Consider the following 19,257-nt stretch of genomic DNA (forward strand, 5'->3'; position numbering starts at 1 on the left):
AACGCCGGTATGTGTTCGCTCACCTCCCGATCTACTGAGCCGACCTGTGACAGTCTCATTGTCACAGGTCGGCTAGAACTATGAGGTGAGTGAAAAGCACTCCCCTCATAGTTCTCCTTTAAGGTTACACTGACCCAGAACACGTATGTTCTGTTCACTTTCTTTGTGCATGCTCCAGATCAGTGGTGCCAAACATTCTAAAGCCTGGGCGGACCAGCGGTGTAATGTTTAATAGAAGTCTCTCAACACAGATGCCCTTTGACGGGAAACTGGTCAAGATACGAGTATGGTATGTGAGTAAAAGTGGGCATTAAAGTGAATCTGCAAAGGCATCAGGAAACAAAGATGGCAGCTGTCACCCTGCTTATTTCTGAAGGTTCAAGCCTCACAGCCATCATTCTTACTAGGAATGAGCTCAGGTTCAGTAAAACAAAATTGGGGGCATTAAAGCATAATTAAACCCTCACGATTGTTTTGCATATATCTAGTGCTAGCAAGCACTAGATATATGCAAAAAAATTTTTTTTTAAAAAGTCACCAAATAAGGTAATATCTGTGTCTCCGCCGCTCGCACCCGTCCGAAAATCTGAAAAATTCTCGAGCAGCCGCAAAGGATCATGGGGCGGGTGCGCATAGAGATCTTCGGCCGGGAGAAGGGCGAAGACACAGGGTAAGTCAATGCAGGCAGCACACACGCGCACAGACTGCGTGGGACACAGAAGACACAGCAGTCAGCGCTGGATCAGAGAACCGGCACCAGCGCTGGAGGGACGCCTGAGTCCAAGTGGAAAGACGAAGATGCATCATTTAAGGCAAGTCCTTAAAGCAGCATGGGGGAGGGGAGAAATTGTCCTTTAATTTCACTTTAAGGTGAATCTGTTACTTTATATTTTTTTTTTAAGTACCACAGTGCCAAAGGTTGGGCACTAGGGGTCTGCTATCAAACAAGGAAGGGGGCTGATTCTAGACATGACTTCATAACTAGGGCAAGGGGACCGGTAAATCTAGGTCTATGTGAACTTACGGGGATCGTGGAGTCGAGGCCTTTTGATTTCATGGAGTCTGGTGTCGGATTTGCTGAGAGACCGAAGCTGGGTCTGACGCAGCAGGGTCTGGAAAATGACACGGACAACGGTCAGAGACAAAATGGATTACCAAATACAAAGATTCCAATATGCCACAAAACTAAAGCACAACGATGGGAAAAAAAACAAACAATCACTCTTCAGTTTTGTATAGACTTGAAGGGGATTCATTGAACAGAAAATACATTAAAAGAGTGTAAAGCTAAAGGTTTTGTTTTTTTTAGTAGTGGGGAAGCCCTTGTCAGGCTTTTACTGCATTATAACGATAGAAAAGAGCATATAGGGGCACGATTTTGTCAGCCCCAACTACCACTAGTGCAGGAAATTACACTGAGTGGCCAGATTATTATGACCATCAGTACTTCGTTGGGCCACGAGATGACTTCGTTGGGCCACGAGATAACTCCACGAGATGATGAAAGGTGATGCTAGGAATCTGACACGGCACTGTTGCCCTTCTGTTGTCTTATACAAGTCTTGCCACTCTCCGTTCTGCCCTAACATTGACTAGTCGCTGACGGCCACAATTCGCACGTTCAGACCCAGATTTTCGGCTGACAGTCCGGTCTTTAAACACTTTAACAACAGCTGCTCTTGTACATTTAACAAATTCTGCTGTTTTGCTGATACTCGCTCCATGGCTCCGAGCGCCAACAATCATCCCACGTTCAAAGGCTGTTATATCGCGTTGTTCCCCCATATCTTCAGAAACAAATCACTTCTACTGTCGTGGTAACCAACCTGCTTCCCTATTTATAATGGTCTGGCCCTCCAGCAACTTCAGCGCCAAATTATAGCTAATCTGCCTACAAACGTCAGGTGGTCATAATAATCTGGCCACTCAGTGTATAGTTGGATCCAAAGGTCTTGCTGTTCCAAATCGGAGAGGAAGTCTACAATTGTAATAAAAACACAAAAAGGACACAACAACCTTGTGCGCATTTTATAACACATGAGGTCAACCTTTTGGTGATTGTTTGTTAAGATTCATCCTATTTGTCTTGTTGAACATTGCTTATGGTACAGAAAGTAAGGGAAGATCCAAAATGTTTCAGCCAAAGTCACAGGAGCAGGAGGCTAGGGGGGGGTCTTCCAATGGTGACACCTGTTCTGGTGACAACTAATAAGGGATAGTCCTCACTTTGGGTAAATCTCCTCTTACTTCCTGCTGTCTCTCAGGGGCAGGAAGTGAAGGGAAATGTTCCCAGTGGGATGTGGACAGAAAACAAAATATCTGACAGGGGTCTCAACTGGTACCTACTGTATTTAAATCTTAGAAAAATGTCATTAAATATACTTTAAAGGGAAGTCATTATAATAAAAACATGGTGGTTGTCACCCCCTGACTAATTTTTGGAGGTGCAAGCATCAGAGCAAACATCTTTACTAGGGATGAGCTCAGGTTTGGACCAAACCCACCTAACCCAAGCTCCTTGGAACATGGAAGGAGCTCCTTCTGAAAACATAAAGAAGTTACTTCCGTGCCACCCATTCAGCTGCGGGCACTTGCAGTTGATGTACCCTGTTTCCCCGAAAATAAGACCTACCCCGATAATAAGACCTAGTACTATTTTTGGGCATTTGCTAAAATATAAGACCTACCCCGAAAATAAGACCTAGTTGTGACCTTTCCCAGGGCCGGTGGTTGCATAAGGGGGAACTTGAAGAGCCGGAGGAGAGAATCAGCGGTGCCAACGAAGCCAGATATAGAGGAAGCGAGGAGGCACCGGAGGGAGCAGAGCCGCATAAGCCGATGCTTCCTCCTGTCACAGGCGGAGTGATACCAAACTCACTCCGCCTGTGAGGAATACTAGTGAAAGCGCGATTGGTTACCAAATTGCTCTTTGAAAGGTACGGCACCCCTGATTTCCCTGATCACCCTATTCTTAACTTTGCCGTTTTGGATTATTTAATTTGGATTTGGATTTGCATTAACTTTGGATTGTTGTACATTAAAAAAAAAAATAAGACCTACCCTGAAAATAAGACCTAGTGTGTTTTTTTGAGCCCAAAAAATATATAAGACAGTGTCTTATTTTCGGGGAAACACGGTAAGCAAAGGAGTGGGATGCAGTGACATCATTTACCTTATATGGCTACATTCCTATATTTGGTAAATGACATTCACCAAGGGGGGCATGTCAGCCAGGCTGACTACAAGAGTACATGTCAGCACCGTGTCCTGTAGTTTCATTCAGGAGCTGAGGAATACAAACTGACCACGCCAGTACGGATCTGCTTCCATGATGGTGTGGTCAGAGACTGGAAGGAAGTGAGTGGTATTTGCTGCTAGGGTTGCCACCTTTTCTTCAAGCGAAACCCAAAGACTCTAGCGACGAGCGGACATTTATTCATATGTAAATAGCGCCACCCATTTATATGTAAATATCACAGTGGGGGGCCAGTATCCCCCATCTTAAATTTGGTTGCCCTGTCGGCCTGACATCTTGTATCCAGGTTTCTGCTGCCATGAAACCCGAACACAGCATTCAAAACCCGGACTGTCCGGGTCAATCCTGTACATGTGGCAACCCTATTTGCTGCACATTATGAAACCTAAAGGAATAAATGGGTCATTTACAAGAGGGCAGAGGAATACATTTACACAATTTGAGCCTCAGGGTCTTCAGACACATACAAAAAAAAAAACCAAACACCTTGCGAAACTCTGAACATTCAGTCTCAAGTCGAATGTATAGCCACAACTTTCTATTTTAGTTTCGGCTAGAGTAGGGAAGGGTTAAACAAAAAAAGTCCCTGTTATTTGTTTTTATTGTCTGTGTCCTGTTGGAGAGATTTCCCCATCACTTTGTGTGCCAGAGGCTCAACAGGAAATGGAAGGAAAACGCTGCAAAGTGGTGGGATTTCTACTCTACGCTGTCACTGAAACAGGTGTCCCCTTTGGAAGATTTCCACCAACCTCTTGTTTTGGTGACAACTCCTAACATTTTGGATCTCATCACTTTCTGTTGTGGTGGCTATGGTCACCAGTAGAAATCAGGAGGGTAAACCTCCCCAGCAGAGACTTTGGCAGTAATAAAACCCTGGCAGGGGTTCTAATCTGTTCCTACTCCATCACAAAGGTGCCTGGAGATGGGCTACAGCTAAATAAGGAGTGACATATTAAAAATCATTCATAGGCGGGCGTACAAAATTACTATAATAGAAACACAATGGAGGGAATTTATCAAAACTGGAGCAGACAGAATCTGGGGCAGTTACCTTTTGTAACCAATCAGCTTCTCTCTTCAGTTTGTTCAGTTCAGCTTAGAAAATTAAAGAAAGAAGCTGATTGGTTGCCACAGACATCTGGTCCAGAGTCTGTCTGCTCCAGTTTTGATAAATTCCTCCCAATCACTATTCGTCCATACATCAGTATTATAATTTACCACATCCACAAGGGCCACTCCGTTGGGACGGACATTCCTTAACCTCCTCTTCCTCCTAAACAGGGACAAACATATCCGATATTAACAGCAAATCCACATCTGCCTTCAGGGCCCATTCACGCCACATCCAGATCATCTCCAGACCAGACCAGAATGTTTCCAGACCCAAAATGCATCCTAATGTATCCTTATGCTATGGCCTCATTCACAGTGCTAAGAGCCGGCCCATACAGATCCATGCGGCGTGCACGGCCTTATTGGGCCGCTCCTGGGAAGGACAGAAGCTGTAATTGTACGTAGCAGCCTGTTCTTCTCTATAGGAGTAAGCGGCCGTACACTCACCCGAATTGCACATTCGTACTGGTGCGGGTGTCCGTGCTAGGACGCAGACAGGATCCATCCTCAGCACGGATGTGCAGTTCGGGTGAGCGTACGGCCACATACTCCCATAGAGAAGAACAGGCTGCTGCGTACAATCACACGCAGCACCTGTCCTTCCTGGGAGCGCCCTGATACGGCCGTACACGCCGCATGGATCTGTATGGGCCGGCTCTTAGCCGTGTGAATGAGGCCATAGCATAGGGATACATTAGGATGCATTTTGGGTCCGGAAACAATCCGGCTCTTAGCAGCGTGAATGAGGCCTATTTCTGGCCTCTGTTCACACCAGCGCAGTCCGCTCCAGACCAGACCAGACAAATACTGCATGTCCCATTTTGTCTGGTCTGGAACGCACTGGAACTCATCAAAAATGCATGCAAATGCACTGGAACGCACCTGAAAGCCCATTTAAAGCTAATTTAAAAAAACAGCTCCGGGATGCGGCAAAATTGCAGTAAAAAAAAAAAAAAAGCGGCAAAAATGCAGCAAAGCGCAATGCACTGCATTCCAGATCTGGTCCAGAAAATGGTGTGAACCTGCCCACGACCTTTTCATGCACAAAGAACAATGTCTTCAGCGAGTAGCATTCTTAATAACTTTACAAGGCTGCATGAATACATTACTGACGTGTAACAATATATAGCAACAGTATCTGTTTTTAAAAACACATTTCACCTTCTATCATTGAAAGCACTTCCTGTCCTAGGGTGACAACACTGCTCATACATGGGCACAGTACAGCGAGCTATACTATAGGACAGGAAGTGATACTAACGGGATCTCTAGGTGAACATCAGGGGATAAAAACCTGCAAGGAAACGAATGCAGTCATCACATCTAAGGACTGGTAAGATGCAATATAGAATTTTGTTCTTGGGTTTAATACCTTTTAAAGCCCAGCTCCAACCCAACTTTGTCATTTATTTTGGATCGAGAGCACAGGAAAGAATTGGAGCCTTTTTGTTTGTATTGTTATCTATGCTCCTATCAGTGAAACTGACTTCCTGTCAGGACAGGGGACACATGCAAAAATAAAAACAAATTATAGTAAATTGAAAAAGAATGTAAATGTTTTCTTGCTGTCCGTGACTTCCTGTATTGCTATAATTATATATATATAAAACCCTTCCCATAAAATTGTCTGGAGTTGCAGATCCAATCACGACTGGTTCTCTTAACAAACTCTCGCTCTTCATCCCACCGCAAGCGCCTTTGCATTCGGCGGTTCCTATTTCTTAAAGTTCCTTCTTTTTTTTTTTTAAAGGATGAATCAGCGACTGGAGGAGACTGCTGACAACAGAGCGTTATATTTGGAGTGACGTACCTTCTCTTGCAGAGGGCGCACAGCCCGCACAGCAGAAGAAACAGACCCAGCGCAGAGAAGAGGGCAGGGAGGATGTGACCTGAGGGTGAAGAAATCACGGGACGCGGAGCCATAGTGGCAACTTGCACCTAATAGCTATAACAAGAGAAAAGAACAATATGCTAATGGTCACGTTAAATAGAATTGACAATCATGGCTGATCGGGCATTATCTGAAATATGGGTCACGTCGGATGATTGTACAGCTCGATGTGGGGTGCATCATGGCTCACAGCTTGCAATACTCAGGAGGCCTGGTAATGTACTGTTACACCACTTCCTGTGAAGGTGCAGGTGTCTGCACCCTGCTCAGCTCTGCATGTGGTTTAGCACTGCAGCTTAAACAAGTGAGATTTTGTCTTTCATGACTCACTAACCTGCACAATGTTGCGCCTTTCACCCCTAAAGCTATTAGAATTCATGTTTCCCTGACGTAGATAGTTGCTGCATGATCCTCGCTATCATTTGAGTCCCTCAACCAATCACAGGGGGACTTATGATCCCTGGACCCCAAATATAAGTCTACTACTACCCATGCGTGCCACCAAGGACACAGACATTTGGGAATCTGTTGGGCTTTTTATGTTTGCTTATCCTTGAAAAAAAATAAAATCTTGTGTTCTACTTTAAAGCAAACCTGTCATTGGATATAATATAGAGGCTGCCATCACTTGCAAGATGTCTGGCTGTTATGCCGACCCCTTGCCATTTACATGGAACTTTAGTTTTTTGGTTTTAATTCAAGTGTATAAATAAGCAATAATATCAAAACAACAAAAAAACAGCTTATCCTGCAATTCTCATCTTCAATCCATAACTGTCACTTGTACTAATATTATTCCAGCACTAGATGCCAGCCGTTTTCCTAACTGAATGATGGCCAGCATCATTTAACCCACTTTCTATGAGCCCTTATCTGTAATGGGCACATCACCTGCGGGTGGGTCATCACGCCAGCCTGAGCTCTCTGTACTACGGCACTGAACAGCACTTATGTGTCATTAAGGGAGCGTTGTTCAGTGCAGGAGTAAAGACAGCCCCATGTCATTGCATGATGACCACCAGCATTATATTCCACTTCCTCTAAGCCCAGGCTGTCATGGACACACCCCCTGGGGGCAAGTCATCATGCCAACCTGAGCTCTCTGTACTACGGCACTGAACAGCGCTTATATGTCATTAAGTGACCGTTGTTTAGTGCAGGAGTAAAGACAGCCCCATGTCATTGAATGATGGCCAGCATTATATTCCACTTCCTCCAAGCCCAGGCTGTCATGGACACACCCCCTGGGGGGGCAAGTCATCATCCCAACCTGAGCTCTCTGTACTACGGCACTGAACAGCGCTTATATGTCATTAAGTGACCGTTGTTTAGTGCAGGAGTAAAGACAGCCCCATGTCATTGAATGATGGCCAGCATTATATTCCACTTCCTCTAAGCCCAGGCTGTCATGGACACACCTCCTGGGGGCAAGTCATCATCCCAACCTGAGCTCTCTGTATTATGGCACTGAACAGCGCTTATATGTCATTAAGCGAGTGTTGTTCAGTGCAGGAGTAAGAACAAGCCCCTGCCATTGAATTATAGCCAGCATCATTTAACCCACTTCCTCTGAGCCCAGGCTGTCATGGACACACCCCCTGGGAGGCGGATCATCACGCCAACCTGAGCTCTCTGTACTATAGCACTAATGTCGCTTATACGTCAATAAGTGAGTACTATTCAGTGCAGAAGTAAGAACAGCCCCCCGCCATCGCTGGAGGAGAAGAAGAAGAACCTGTGATGTCATCGGACCGGCCAAAAGACCCTTAGAAAAAAATGTGAATACATATATGTAAAATGTCGTTCCCGTGAGAGGTTTCCTTTCCAGTAAAGTGGTGCAAAGAGAAAGAGCAATGACCAAACAGCCCTCAACAACAGGCTATGAGTCTTTGATGGCCACATCACAGAAACACATTCTATTGAATCCTATTGATCTTTGGGTTACTGCGATTTGCTGCGACCTTACTGGTAAGTATTATACATGCATTTTTCAATTGCCGCCACATTTTATTCAATGTAATTTGCAAATAGGAGTCGATTATTCATCTAGGGAAATTAAAGATTTTTAGTAATGAAAAACCGGATTGACATTGTTTAGGTATTGTCAGTGGAATGACCTGATCACATATCTGTTTTGACGGCTTCTGATAACAGATCACAACGTTTCCTGAATCCGAATGCACCGCTTTGGTATTATCTGTATTTAGTGGACGAACAATTATCTCTGAACTATTATCTCTGGACTATTATCTCTGAAAGGAATGTTTTTTGATGGCACAATTGAGTGGACGAGGCTCTGCAAGTCCAAGAAATCCAACACAAATCTAGCAAGCACTGTCCAGTCTCTAAGGGAAGACGAATGTAGGTTATGCACGCAGCGAATATCGGATGGTTCTTGATGAAATGGCCGAAATCCGCTGCCTGGGTGCCACTGTTGGCACCTTTCCGCCGGCATCTCTCCATCAGCTGATCAAAGGAGCAGGTTGGATAATTCTCGGCCAAACGAAGATTGCAGCCTATCAGCTGCTAGCTACATTCAGGTATTCTGACAGCAGGGAATTCCTTGATCAATGCTCGTAAGCATTGATAGCAGAATCTGTTCTATTGTTTTTATTCAGCCCTCAGGCTTAAAGCTAGCCATACACACTTCAAATTTCCCGTGGGGCTCAAAGAGAGAAACCCATCAATTACCCCTAAACAGCGTAGATGAAGGACTACAGGACTACCGTATGTATTGTGCACCTCCAGGTAGGGAGTAATGTTGGTCTTGGCAGGCCGATAGCAGGAATCGAACAATATTCAAGGAGTTTATAGCCAGCATAAGTTAAGCAGAGATTGATACGAATGGCTGTTGGGCAACATAGAAGGAAGTTAGGGGGACTGGTACCGGCTCTAGTGCTGGCCAAGAGCCTCAATTATAAGAGACAACAGCTAATAAAACTGGCATTTAATATACAAATATATTATTATTATTATATTTACATAGCGCCAACAGTGTGCGCAGTGCTTTACAATATAGGGAAGACATTATAATTACAATACAATTCAAGACAAGATGGGTAAGGATGGCCCTGCCCGTGCGGGCTTACTGGAGTTTTACCAGTAGTAATTAAAATACATCAAATGAATGTGAATGAATTCGTTACCGGACTCAAAGATGATTGAATATCGGTCTAAAGTTCTGTGTTAAAAGAAACGGAAAAGAGGGCACTTCTGCCAAAAAATATAAATGTATTAACGAACAAGGGAAAGAAGCTCTAAGTGCTGTAAAGGGATAGATGCAGGAGATAACTGCAGTCAGGCAACATGGCTCATCAAGTTATCATTTCCCTCTGGACACAACAGACTTGTCAAAAACCTGCCTAAGCGTTGGGGGACACACAGGGTAATAATAACCTTCCAATCACAGAGGTGTTACCAAATCCATGACTACTACATACACTATAGGCCAAAAGAATGTGGACACCTCCCACATTATTGAGTTCAGATGCACAAAGCCAGGTTCATAAGGACACAGTATGAGGAGTTTGGTGTACAGGAACTCAAGTGGCCTACATGAGCCCTGACCTCAACCCTATTGAGCACCTGAAATGGAATGCCGTAGTTGAGCCACGTCTTCTCATCCAACATCAGGACCTGACCTCACAAATGCTCTTCTGGTTGATACAGAGTGGGGCAACTCCATTTTAATGGTCATAGTCCTGAAACGTGATGTCCTTTTTTAGCACATCATATTAGGTGGAGATCATCATATTCCACATTAGGTGGAATGGTGGGTGTGCACAAACCTTTAGCATCATAGTGTATGTGGCCGACAGTTCCATGTGGGATCAATAGGATTAATTTTTCTCATACAGTTCCCTTAGATGTGGTGTGAACCTTGTAGCGACTGTTCGAAAAAGCACGTTGTCGAATGCTTGGGCTGACATCTCAGTATTTGGCCGAATTCTGAAGCAGGAATGGGGGGAATCTTCGTTGCTGGGCTACTGTATTCTGGCCGCAGTCATTATTTGGCTAACAATTTTTGGCCTGTTTACTTAAACAAAAGACAACTTAAAAATCAACTTTTGGGAAATGGAGCAGCGGCCACAGGGCAACCGACAGCACAAATTTTGGTCAGCAGGCTGAATTTTAAGCCGGTTTAATAGCAAACCTAAAAGGCAAAAAATAAATCACTCTCCTCCATTTTGAAATGATATAGTCCAAAAGCTGACATTTTCCATCCAGATGCATCTCAAAAGCGCGTTTTAAGTTTATCCGTATCCTGTGAACATACAACCTCTTGTTTTTGTTGTAGTGAAACCACCAGCACTTTACAGACCAAATCAATCGCTTGAAAATCCGCTAAACCCCCACATCAAGGTGAATACCGTCATTAAAGAGACAACAGTGGCAACAGCCAGACAACCACGAAGCTCCAAACAATTTATAACCCCAAAAAATGTTTCTTCACACAACAGTGCTCTTACCTTTGGAATGGACAATCAGTCATGATCCTAGGGTGCGTCACCGACCCCACAGGGCCTAGCCGTCGTCTATCGTCGTGCAATCTACTGGAAGACAACTGAGCATCTATGGAATCGCAGTGTGGGTGGCTGAATTCTGATGCAAGTAGCGTAGCTTGTTTCGTGGTACTGCCAAAAACACTAAAGGAACATAAAAGGGCGCACACGACTATTTTCAGCAAAGCGCGGGGTAAGCGCAAGACGTGTACGTCTGATAAGGTGTGTTCAGCGCTAGTAGGTTAATGGAAGATATGATCAGAGAAAGAGGAGGTTCAAATCTAAATATGGCTTACAAAAAATAAAGCAGAGCGGGGAAAAGAGTTGAGAATTTGGGGGGCACAGAGTAGATCAATTCAATAATTACCAGGATCCCAATGTGCACTTAGTGTGCAGGATGGAAAGTTTGCCCTTGCAGGAAACCGATTGTGGTGTGACACCCCTCCCTTGCCTCAAAGATTATGACATCGAGAGAAAAGGAAGGAGGTGGTGCTGTTGAAATCTCTTATACAGACAGGTGTGGGCAGGAGACGCTCCAAAGCTGGGAGTATATAAAAAATGGTTTATTCTCAGTTTCAGAAACAAATGTTACAGAATGGGGCAATGAACAGCATGATTAAGGGGGTATAAAGCATGGATCTGTACAGGGAAATATACTGGGCAATTTCAGAATTCGGTCATTTTTTTGTGTGTGTCTGCCTTCTTCTGCTCCCTCTGCAAACTTCGCTCTTCCTTCTGCAGAACTACAAGTTGAGATCGAGCATCTGAGAGGCGTTTTTCCAGCTGCACGCTGATCACACTATCCCTAAAAAAAAAAAAAAAAAAAATGAAAAATCCTGGATGCATTACATGGTCTCTGTGCAAATTGTATTGAAATAGCACAAAGCAACAATGTTTTTCCTCGTTCTACGACGGGTATACTCACCCTTCCTATGCTCCATCACTGCTGTCCAAGTCATCCAACGACCAAGTCCTGCAACCTCTGGTGAAGAGATTCAACCCATTGAGGGGGATTTATCAAAACTGGAGCAGACAAAATCTGGAGCAGATTTGCATGGCAACCAATCAGCTTCTATGTCTCATTTTCAAATCCCAACTGAGCAAACTGAAGAGAGATGCTGATTGGTTGCCTTAGGCAATTGCTCCAGTTTTGATAAATTCCCCCCATTAAATTTCTTTATCAGACTAGAAGGGGTAGCGCTAGGAGCCAATCAAAGTTCACAAGTGAAAATGGAAGGGAGGGCTTGGGAGCCACACCATCGACATGCTGCTGCTCTGTCATTAACCAATGACAAACTGGGTTGGTTCCTGGACCAAGATGCATTGCTTAATTGCAGAAGTGAACAGAGGGGTTAAGGAACTGGCTGTGCTGTCTAGCCAGGGGTGTCTATATCACAAACCTAACTGAACACAAATACAAATCGCTCTACGGGTAGCACAGCTGACATATTTCAACTGTGTATTTAGTTGTCTGCTTTAAAATGGAAGCTGTTCCCTATTAAGACAGGGCATTCCATTTCCATAGGCTGAAGTCTTTCAAACTATGTGCCATGATGGAAGTTCTGCTTTTATTCTAATAACACAATCAGTCCAATGGCAAGGCTGGCATGCCTTCAGGCCTGCTATAGATAATATTCCCAGTGCAGTAAATCCAAGGGCATTGCAAGTGATGACATATTTTGATGCAATGGATTGCCTGTAATTAGAATGAAGGCTTTGTACAGACTTCTAGGAGGTGCTCTGAAAATCTAAGCATTTTAAATACGATTAAAATACATATCAACATGTTCTTTAAAAAATTCAGGTAAAAGTGTGCGATTAGTGGAAATAGTAAGTCAATCAGCATTCCACACCCTGTGCTTACCTCCCCACATTCCGCGCCAGCGCTTCTGTGATCTGCCCGATCTCCCTCTGCTTCTGCAGGACCCTCTCCGTAGTCTTGGCCACTTCAATATTCAGTGCCCTCTTGCTACTTTGGCTGGCGTTATATACTTCCTTGCCTTTCCTTTCTAGATTGGTTCTTGTGTCTGTGGGTTGCACCTTGTCACTTTTGCCCTCCAGCTTATCATTCAGAAAGTCGAACACATTGCGACGGGGGTTTTTCCCATGACCCGCCGCTGCCAGCTTGGGCGCTCGCTTTTTCCTGGTTTTGGGTTGGACCCCTCCTCCTTTTGGCTTCCTTTGTTTCATCTCTAAGCACTGGTCTAATGATTTCCCTTTCGGCAAGACCACAGCTAGAACGGGCTCAATTCGCCCCTCCAAGTTCCTTCCAAGTCCTGAAAAATGAAAGAGTACAAAAATGGCCGAACTGCAATGCACAATTGTTTTTTTGAACAATTGAACATTTTTCACACAGCTGCTAGTGTCGCCAGCTGCTCATTTTGCATCATCAGGATTGCAAAAGTCTAACAACCGTACAGAGAAAAGTTCAATATGATAGAACGTCACTTACCTTTCCCAAGCTCATATCCCATACGAGCCATAAGCTTTGATCCAATCCCACGTGTGTGAGCCTCCCAACCAGCAAATTCAGAACTGCAGGGACCAGTTGTACCCACTTCGCTGTCCAGCAATACTGTATAAACAAAGCATGGAGTTATATGAACAGTAAGTAATCCTGGATCAAAGGGGAAGTTGGATTGCTTGCCGGCTTCTTTATACTCTGGAGGGATTGTGTACGGGGTCATGCCAATTCTGGGATGGTTCACCTTGACAAACTATATCCAAGTCAACCCTGTGCAATAGATTTTTAACATCTGATCAGATCTGCCCCCTAAGCTGAGCACCTACTATGACACTCACAAATCAATTTTTTATGAGATAGACTATTCAACTATTTTAATAAATTGGATGTCTTAGTTACATAGTATGCGAGGTTGAATAAAGACATATGTCCATCAAGTCCAACCTATTGTGTGTGTGTGTGTGTGTGTGTGTGTGTGTATATACAGGTGAAACTCGAATAATTAGAATATCGTGCAAAAGTAATTGCAGTAAGTGCTGCAAAAGGGGCCCAAACCAAGTACTGAGTACATATGCATGCTTGTACTTTTCAGAGGTCCGATATTGTTCTATGTACAATCCTTGTTTTATTGATTGCATGTAATAATCTACTTTTTTGAGGTTGTGGATTTGGGGTTCTTGGGGTTTTCATGAGCTGTAAGCCATAATCATCACAATGATGACAAATCACGGCTTGAACTATCTTGCTTTGCATGTAATGAGTCTCTCTCATATATTAGTTTCACCTTTTAAGTTGCATTAGTGAAATAAATGAACGGTACCCCCGTATATTACGGTCTCTCAGGTAATCTTCCAAAAGCTTCTTGAATGATTCCACACTATTTGCTGAAATCACTGCTTGTGGCAGCGAGTTCCAGACCCTAACCGCGCGAACTGAGAAGAACCCCCTTCGCCCCTTGTGTTTGAATTTTTTTTCTACCCGTTTTAGGTGATGGCCTCTAGTCTTTGTTACGGAATTAATCTTAAAGAGTTTGTTGCTAATGTTGCTTTGGCTATTGAACATCTTGTACATGAAAATCATATCCCCCCTTAATCTCCTTACTTCCAGTGTGAACATATTTAAATTTAGTAGCCTTCTCTCATAGCTCTGGTCCTCCATCCCTTTGATGAGTTTGGTTGCCCTCCGCTGGACTCCCTCCAGCTGAAGGACATCCCTTCTGTGCACCGGTGCCCAAAACTGCACCGCATACTCTAGGTGAGGCCGAACCAGTGATGTGTAAAGTGGTAAAATTATAGACATATCCCTGCAAAACATTCCCTTCTTGATGCAGGACAAGATTCTACTAGCTTTGCTTACAGCAACCTGGCACTCTAATCTATTATTCACTCTATTATTAACACTTAGTAGTGTTGACTTATTGCAATCAGAGTTTCTGGTCATCCTGGCCAGCACTGAAATTAACCCTGCATGCCCAATGCAATATTTCTTTAAGCTGCACAAATCCTAGAATGTCTCCTTGTAGTTATGCAAACCCACCACAGTTTAAAGATGTTTGCATTGGTTACAGAGTAATTATGTGCAGAAGTGCTAACCATTAAAAGGAGAACTATGAGGTGAGTGATTTTCACTCATCCTCATAGTTCGAGCCGATGTGTGACAATGAAACTGTCACACGTTGGCTCAATAGATCGAGAAGTGAGCAAACACATACCGTCACTAGCTCACTTCTCAATCATCTCCCTGCAGAGAGCCGTGAATGTCACTCACGGCTCCCTGCAGGGATTCCCCCCCATCCCGCTCCGATCCTCCAGCGCTGACTGGCGGAATGCACTAGGGAGGGGGAGGGTACATCTGGCTCTGCCTCTAGATAGGCAGAGCCAGCTGTCACTCACGCAGCTGGGTGGATCTCGACAGTAATGTCGGGATCCGTCCCGGGTGTGGCGTTCTCAGTATACCGCGAGCTGTAGCTCGTGATATACTGAGCTTTGGGTCACGGGAGGACGCTATTATATGTCCTCCCGTGACCCTTAGGAGAACTATGGGGAAAAAACACTTACACCATAGTTCTCCTTTAAGTCATAATATAAAATATTTTGATGGTCGTTAATATTGGTACGACAACTCTTTTTTTTTTTTTACTGACCACCTCTTTCAGCACTTGCTTTCCCTGTCAGTGGAAAGGCTCAGCATTTAGGCCATGCAGCCCAAAAATCACTCAATTCTCTAAACGTGGATGGAGGAATCTCCCCTGCCAGTTATTGTATTCTGACAGCGGATACCTACTTGCTGAGCCCTGACTTAGCCTTCAAACCAGGCATAACTATACCACTAACCTTGGGCAAACCCAGAATCCTCTGCTCCGTCCTCACTATCCTCATCAGACAAAGAGTCCTCACTTTCCCGTAGCGGTGGGATGATGGCATCTGCTTCAAGCACAGCTTCCTTTAGCAGCAGAGAATCAAATTTTACAGTGTAGAATGAGTTGTCAATGTCTACAAAATGGAGGCAGAAAGGAGTCAGCAAAAGTATACAAACAAACAAAGGATAATGGGAAAACAAATAAAGTGTTTTTAAACCCAAAAACTAAAAATATTTTTGCAACTTACCAGTGCTTAAATGTGGTGGCTGTATTAGGTATATTGTTTTAGGTTAAGTACAGAAAAAGACCTGTTGATCCTGCTAGAAATCCTGCGTGCTTGTAACTTCCTGTGCACTGAACTGAAATGTCAAACTATGTTGTCAGCTTACCCGCTGAACTAGAAAACATTTCCCCTCTATGCACTGGAGGTAAAGAAAGAGTGGGATGTTTGTTGTCTAAATCAGGAGAGCAGCCTAGGGTGACAACGTTGCTCCTCCACAGATACAGTAGGGTTAGTAAGTGTCACCCTAGGACAGGAAGTGTGTTACTGGTAGATGAATATAAATCAGGGAAAGAAATCCTGAAAAGAAAACTGTACTTCCTATATGCATCACAAAGCTTCATTTTAAATGTTGTGTGTGGTGTACCTGTAAGTGGGGAAAATACACTAGGTGGCTGCTGGGGCAAAAGAAAAAAAGATGCAGTGGGCTGCCTGTGGGCATAGATCTACACAGCGGGCCCTAGGAGTACAGAACCAGGCAGAGGCCACCAACAGGCCATGAAGCTACAGTCTAGTCCCTAAGCACAATCCCATGCAGCTGTCTCTAAACAGATGAAGCTGTGCTGCAGGTCCATAGTGGTCATAGGAATGTGGTGGTCCTGTATAGTTAAAGCTACACATGTGCCTTTGCGCCCCAAAAGGACATTAAACTAACTGTGCAGTTATGCTTTAGGGTTTGAGGTTTACACACCACGAGAATATTTTCTCCCAAATGGAGTGGTTTTAAAAGCAAATCCCTATTTGTTCTCTGCTATCCAAAACTGGCAATATATATGGGGGTGACTAAATCTGGAGGCTCAGACTTTACCTATAATCCGTCCAGGGTACCACATGCCGTCACTGTGCCGGGCCAAGCAGGCTTTGTCAAGGCCGAGAGAGACGAGGTCTGGCTCCTCAAAGACCCGGAGCTCGCTTACTTGCACCACTTGTCCGTGTGAGAATCTGAGAAGGCAAAAAAAAAAGGCTGTTAAAGGGACAATAACTATGCACAGTACTCAATATCTAAAAGGGAGAGAGTGATCATTACAGACAAGGCATAGTCATAGTGATTAATAAAAAGAGCTAAGGGAAGTGTTTTCCAAACAAATCAACCGCAGCAACATAGCAGTATTAAGTGCAGGTTCAGGGCCAATCAGAAGCAGAAACAAAGCTAATGTAGGGATTTAGTTAGATGCCCAATGAGCTGCACAGCACGAGTGTAGGGATGATCATTATTAGACACATTCATCAGGCAACCTGTGTTCCCCGAGTGCATTCTGAACTCCAGAGAAACTACTAAATACACAAATCAAATCGCCTTTAACCCCTCTATAAGACTCAGCCCATTGATGCTGGCAGGAGCCAAGAAACATGCGACTACTAAAAGCAAGGCTCAATGGTGACCCGGTTGTTGGGATCTCCAGCTGTGAAGTACATTGCTTACCTGCAGCTTTCATTAAAGAGACACTTTCCATCTAGAAAGTAGGGGCATGGTTTCATGGCCTTGTGCGTGGGGTACAGATAGAGAACCCGAACCCCGGGGCTTCCATCCTCCATTTGTTCTGAGCCCACAATCATGGCGTTATGATACTCCAATGTCCCCCATGTGCTATAGTAAGGGGCTCTGACCTTCATCCCGCTAGTCTCATTCTCCTCTTCGTATTCTTCCACAACCTCTTCCTCACTGGAGTCTACTGAACTACTGGATTTACTATCCACGGTCCCTGTGGCCTCACAACCATTACTCAGTTCTCCTATGGCCCTCCTGAAAGACTCATACTCATCCTCCTGCTGTGAGGAGGAGGAAGGACCATCGAGGGAGGACAGTAAGTTTGACTTCTGTACCGATAGCAAGCTAGACTCGGTTAGTTCTATCAGCTGCTGCAAGTCCTCCTGAAGCTGGAGGAGATCGGCTTTCTGCGAGGGGTCCACATCGGCGTTCAGGGTCTGTCTGACCTGCTCCAGCTGAGCTTTGTAGGTCTGTACAGCGGCTGCCAGACTCTCTTCATCCATTGTGTGCAGTAGAACACCTCCAACCAGAAAGGGTCTTTTCTTAGAGCTTGTTTTCTGTGAAATGAAACAGCAACATCCAAATGTCACCAATCCTATACTGTGTGTATAAAAAAAAAAAAGGAGGAAGGTCAGAATTGAGAAAAAAAAATCAGACCCCCCCATATAAAAAGGTTTTCGACTATTACATTCTGTACTTAACACACTGACACTTTGGAGCTTAATAAACAATGATTCCCTGAAATGTGAAGACCCAGATAACTGATGCTTGGAAATACTAGAAAACTGGCACATGCACACTCAAAAACATGACACACTGACACTTGGGGTCTCAGAACAATGACACACTGACACTCGGGGTCCCAGAACAAAGACACACTGACACTTAAGGATCCCAGAACAATGACACACTGACACTTGGGGGTCACAGAATAATGACACACTGACACTTGGGGGTCACAGAACAATGACACACTGACACTTGGGGGTCTCAGAACAAGGACACACTGTAACTCAGGGTCCAGAACAATGGCACACTTACACTCCGGTTCCCAGAACAATGGCACCCTGACACTTGGGGGTCTCAGAACAATGGTACCCTGACACTTGGGGGTCCCAGAACAAAGACACACTGACACTCAGGGTCCCAGAACAAAGACACACTGACACATGGGGTCCCAGAACAAAGACACACTGACACATGGGGTCCCAGAACAAAGACACACTGACACTCAGGGTCCCAGAACAAAGACACACTGACACTTGGGGTCCCAGAACAAAGACACACTGACACATGGGGTCCCAGAACAAAGACACACTGACACATGGGGTCCCAGAACAAAGACACACTGACACTCGGGGGTCCCAGAACAAAGACACGCTGACACTTGAGGATCCCAGAACAATGACACACTGACACCTGGGGTTCCAGAACAATAACACACTGACACTTGGGGGTCCCAGAACAATAACACACTGACACTTGGGGGTCCCAGAACAATAACACACTGACACTAGGTGACTAATATCTTTAAAAGTCTGGAACCCATCAGTTAATGAGACCCCATAGAAGGGAATAGGGACACGATCTAATAGGGCACCCTGTGACTTGTACTTCCTCAGCACCAGATGACCCACAAGCCTTCCCATCCTGTCCAGAACACCAGTCATGTCATTCTTCTTACCTCTCCTACTCTCACATAGACGCCATGACACCGGCTCCGTGACGTTACTCCACGGAGCTCTCAGACTACACATGCCGCCATTTTCTTGTAGCCCTTCCTTTGTATCTCTCTGACTTTGGTCAATTTTAGTATAAAGTCATTCATATCTAAGAGGACAGAACACGGAAACAAACGAGCAATTCAGTTATGTCGGATAGTTCTTGAAACAAATCGAATACC

At 44.5% G+C, this 19,257-nt stretch overlaps 2 protein-coding genes across 2 annotated transcripts in view; both read right to left on the reverse strand.

Annotated features, from left to right (window-relative positions):
- The window catches only part of LIME1 (Lck interacting transmembrane adaptor 1), a gene marked incomplete at its 3' end in the record, with an annotated part of 9,805 nt that extends 3,481 nt beyond the window's left edge, over nucleotides 1-6,324 (reverse strand). The window contains exons 1-3 of the mRNA XM_018573683.1: nucleotides 6,180-6,324; nucleotides 4,475-4,529; nucleotides 1,025-1,112 (exon numbers count right to left, since the gene is read on the reverse strand). Of these exons, the coding sequence (XP_018429185.1) occupies nucleotides 1,025-1,112; nucleotides 4,475-4,529; nucleotides 6,180-6,292 (256 nt within the window). The remainder of the gene's footprint in view (nucleotides 1-1,024; nucleotides 1,113-4,474; nucleotides 4,530-6,179) is intronic.
- Nucleotides 6,325-11,286: 4,962 nt separating this feature from the next.
- ZGPAT (zinc finger CCCH-type and G-patch domain containing) lies at nucleotides 11,287-19,075 on the reverse strand. Its single transcript, XM_018573685.1, has 7 exons — nucleotides 19,039-19,075; nucleotides 17,289-17,911; nucleotides 16,674-16,807; nucleotides 15,560-15,718; nucleotides 13,215-13,337; nucleotides 12,627-13,038; nucleotides 11,287-11,567 (listed from the first exon to the last, which is right to left on the reverse strand). The coding sequence occupies exons 2-7, from the start codon at nucleotides 17,855-17,857 to the stop codon at nucleotides 11,429-11,431; spliced, it is 1,536 nt and encodes a 511-aa protein (XP_018429187.1). The 5' UTR covers nucleotides 17,858-17,911; nucleotides 19,039-19,075; the 3' UTR covers nucleotides 11,287-11,428.
- Nucleotides 19,076-19,257: the final 182 nt, after the last annotated feature.

Source organism: Nanorana parkeri, unplaced genomic scaffold (assembly GCF_000935625.1).
Source record: "Nanorana parkeri isolate BGI_ZX_2015 unplaced genomic scaffold, ASM93562v1 scaffold2486, whole genome shotgun sequence".
Lineage (NCBI taxonomy): Eukaryota > Metazoa > Chordata > Amphibia > Anura > Dicroglossidae > Nanorana > Nanorana parkeri.